Source organism: Macrosteles quadrilineatus, unplaced genomic scaffold (assembly GCF_028750875.1).
Source record: "Macrosteles quadrilineatus isolate MER2022 unplaced genomic scaffold, UCM_ALF_1.0 Scaffold_6__1_contigs__length_79288215, whole genome shotgun sequence".
Lineage (NCBI taxonomy): Eukaryota > Metazoa > Arthropoda > Insecta > Hemiptera > Cicadellidae > Macrosteles > Macrosteles quadrilineatus.
In genome coordinates this window covers 32,284,551-32,287,996 of record NW_026542599.1, presented here as the reverse complement: position 1 = coordinate 32,287,996, position 3,446 = coordinate 32,284,551, and the positions used below count along the sequence as shown (strand labels likewise).

The window sequence follows — 3,446 nt, the reverse complement described above, 5'->3', positions numbered from 1 at the left end:
ACGGTTTAGAGTTTGATTGAAAATAAATTGAAAACTTTGCATTTTGTTTGTTGTCTATACCAAAACGTTTTGATATTGCAAGTAATATTACGAATATTCATGATTAAGCCCTGGTTTTTAATGCTCAAATTATCAAACGGTTCAAACTGTATATACATTTTTTTATGTTTCATTAAATCATGATACAGTTTGATTTACGAATATAAAAATAGTTAGTTAGTTGTTAAAAACGTGAGTTTCCTTTATATTGCTTCTAAATCGAGAAATATTTCTCGTTTGCAGGTTGAAATATAATTAAAAAAGGAACGGATTTCATATTTTGTATTCAGAGTGAAATGCTATGGACACAAGTCGTTACAGGTGTAGTGTCAACTGTAGAGAGGGCCGCTACGACCGACGACGCATACTACTGCTGCGCGCCACTGCCAGTGCCATTCAGTCTGTCTCTCTCACTCCGTGGGAAACTGGGAGAATTTCCGTCCCTGCGCTGCACGAACTGGCAACGCTGCGGGCCTGAAACGCCAAAACAGCGACTGCACTAGCTCAAATACAGCGTTCGCGACTTCCCTATCTCGTGGGGTATCTGTGTCTATACTCCTTTTATCTATGGTTGGATGCACTTTGATGTAAGAGTGTATTTTTTAAACATTGTTGTCTAGACGTGTACTAGTGGTTCTAAAAGTATATACTCGGTATGATTCTTATATTATATTCTTGTTATAAAAGCATACCCTATTCATTGCCAAAAATGTACGATTCTGTTACATTCAGGGAACTGTAGCAACATTTACCCATTCCCTACTCAGAAATTCAAAATCCAATTCCGCCATTGCATGTTTAACTTAATCGACAGACAGACGCAAACACGAATGTATCAAGCCAATTTGACCTTTGACTACAGTTATAATCTTGTCATAATCAAGTCAAAACTTTGACTCATGGTTCAGTTCTAGACTTACAGTCACGTGTATTACTACTGCAGTGACGTAATGTCGGTGACGTCATCTGGCTGTACGCCAAGTTTCTCTTTTCAACCCATTCAGGATTACAGTAGAAGATTTCATAGACAATTCTGTCTTATTTTCATTAGTATCTACTTAACTTTGTGTGTAGCCGACAGTACCTACCTTATTTAAAATAAACTCAAATATAAATACTAAACGAATAAGGGTTTCTTTGATTTTTGTAACATAGTTACTAAGAAAAAGTAAATATATCAAGAAGGCTAGGTAAGGAAATATCTCAAACAAATATCTATAATTTCTATAGCTCATCTTTACGGTAATGCATAGACACAATAAATTATGTCTTGTCGTCAAATAAATGTTGCGGTGCAAGATAAGATTACCAAAGATGTATAACGTTGTAAACGCTAGGAAAACTAAAAATACTTTTAAAGGGTGCGCCAAAATAACCTGACGGTTTTTAATACTAAATAACTCAAGAACAAACTACAATTTAATGTATTAAATAACGTTATATTGTACACACTACTATGCCATTTTAATTTATGAAAAATGTTATCACTCAGTTTATATCGCCTTCTCTTAAACACAGGCTTCCCATATTTTTGCATATTTGCAGTCACCTTCGCCTGATGAATAGAAGCAATCTCTTCCCTGATACACTGCTTGAGTTCAGGAATGGTTTGAAATTTCGAAACAAACATTTTGCTTTTTAAGTATCCCCACAGCCAACAGTCACACAAAATTAAGTCTGGGAATCGAGCTGACCACAGCACATCACCAAACCAAGAGATCACTTAACCGGCAAAGAGTTAACGCAAAACTGACATTGAATAGTTGGCTGTATGACAAGTTGCGCCGTCCTGTTGAAACCACGTGTTAGTCATGTCTATCCCTCATAACATCCGCAGTTGTGGAACCAAAAACCCCCTCAGTATTTCCAAATAGCGTTCCGAGTTCACAGTGACAGGGGGTGTTCCCCACTTTCGTCCTCAAAAACATATGGCCCGATGACTCCAAACAGTGCCACACCACACTGCACCACACTAGACAGTAACTTTCTTTTGACGACGTGATGTTTTACCAAACATAACATAAAAATGGCATAACATAAGCAATCGTTCACCACAACAATGAGGTCTCTAGCTAGTATAACAGCTGACTTATTACAAAACAGAAACCGTCAGGTTTTTTTGGCGCACCCTTTATTAAACTTTTAAGTAACTTATCTGTCTATATTTTAAAATTATTATCATGGTAACATTAATTAAATTTAGTGTCCATTAAACCAAATTTAATGATTTTCAAGTTTATATGTTGGCATATTTAGGGTGCCAAACTGTTCCTAGTGATCTATAATTTATGCCGAAAATAAACATTTTAAGAAATCATTTTTTAAGTCTTAATAATTGTATGGTAGAAAATGAGGATATGTCTGTAGACTGCATTTCAATTAGGCCAAATTACGGGATCAAGTTAACTGAAACTTTTCCCAATGTAATCTACCCATCTACGATTATGTATGCGCCATTTCCGTTTACATACCGATCTAAGCTTCTACCTTACAGGTTTTTTGAGTTATCATGTAAAATATAGACTATAATAACAACTTATAATAACAATCAATGGAAAAGGACCAGAGGACGCGATATTTAGGTACATACAATTTCCTTATACATTTCTCTAATATTTTATAAGTTTTTACTTTCATACAGCGAATTGAAAACGATAGATGATTTTGTACTCTATAAAACGTACTTGACACTTTTATTTATTCCATGCCCTTTAAACTTGGTGCTACATTTTTTTCTCATAGAAAATTCAATCCTTTGACTATGATAAACGCCATAGTCCTTCAGGTTTTGTGATCCCACCACATTGCAAAGCTCGAGCAAAGCATGGATTTACCTCAGGTAAAGCTACAACTGTAATTCTTTGAAAATGACAATTTGTTGGCTTTGTTCATTTCAAAATGTGTACCTTAAGCCGTATTGTATGAAGCAAAATATATATTTACTCATTAATCAGGATGTATAGGCCAGCCGTATCTAATTTTTTAAACTCACAAAACATAGACAAAAAATCACGCTTCCTTCTACAGGATAAAAAGAGGCATTTATTTTGTTATAATTATTAATAGAGATTGTTGTCACGTTATTTTTGACTTTTTGTCGTGATCTTCTACTACACATGTGTAAGATTGGTTAAACTGTTTTTCATTATTCGAGCGAGGCCGTTTAAAACGCGATGGTTAAAACGTACTTTCTAACTTTGAAAACTAATGCTTGTAAAAAATTACAAATATTCATCCATTTACAAGCTAAAAAAAACTCCATCCAGTCAATGTCCGGTTTAGGAAAGTTTGCTAATAAAAACATAAATAACCTTGTGACTGCGCTGGCGGCGTCGTGGTCGTGACATCAAACAGATAAAAACAATTTACAACTTTACATTTATGACTCATTCAGTTGGTAGCGCTGT

At 35.0% G+C, this 3,446-nt stretch overlaps 1 protein-coding gene across 1 annotated transcript in view; it reads left to right on the top strand.

Moving 5' to 3' along the window:
• Window positions 1–517, top strand: part of LOC128997442 (uncharacterized) — a 21,171-nt gene extending 20,654 nt beyond the window's left edge. Inside the window, exon 13 of the mRNA XM_054423080.1 lies at window positions 361–517. Coding sequence (XP_054279055.1) covers window positions 361–517 — 157 coding nt within the window. The remainder of the gene's footprint in view (window positions 1–360) is intronic.
• The last annotated feature ends 2,929 nt before the right edge of the window (window positions 518–3,446 follow it).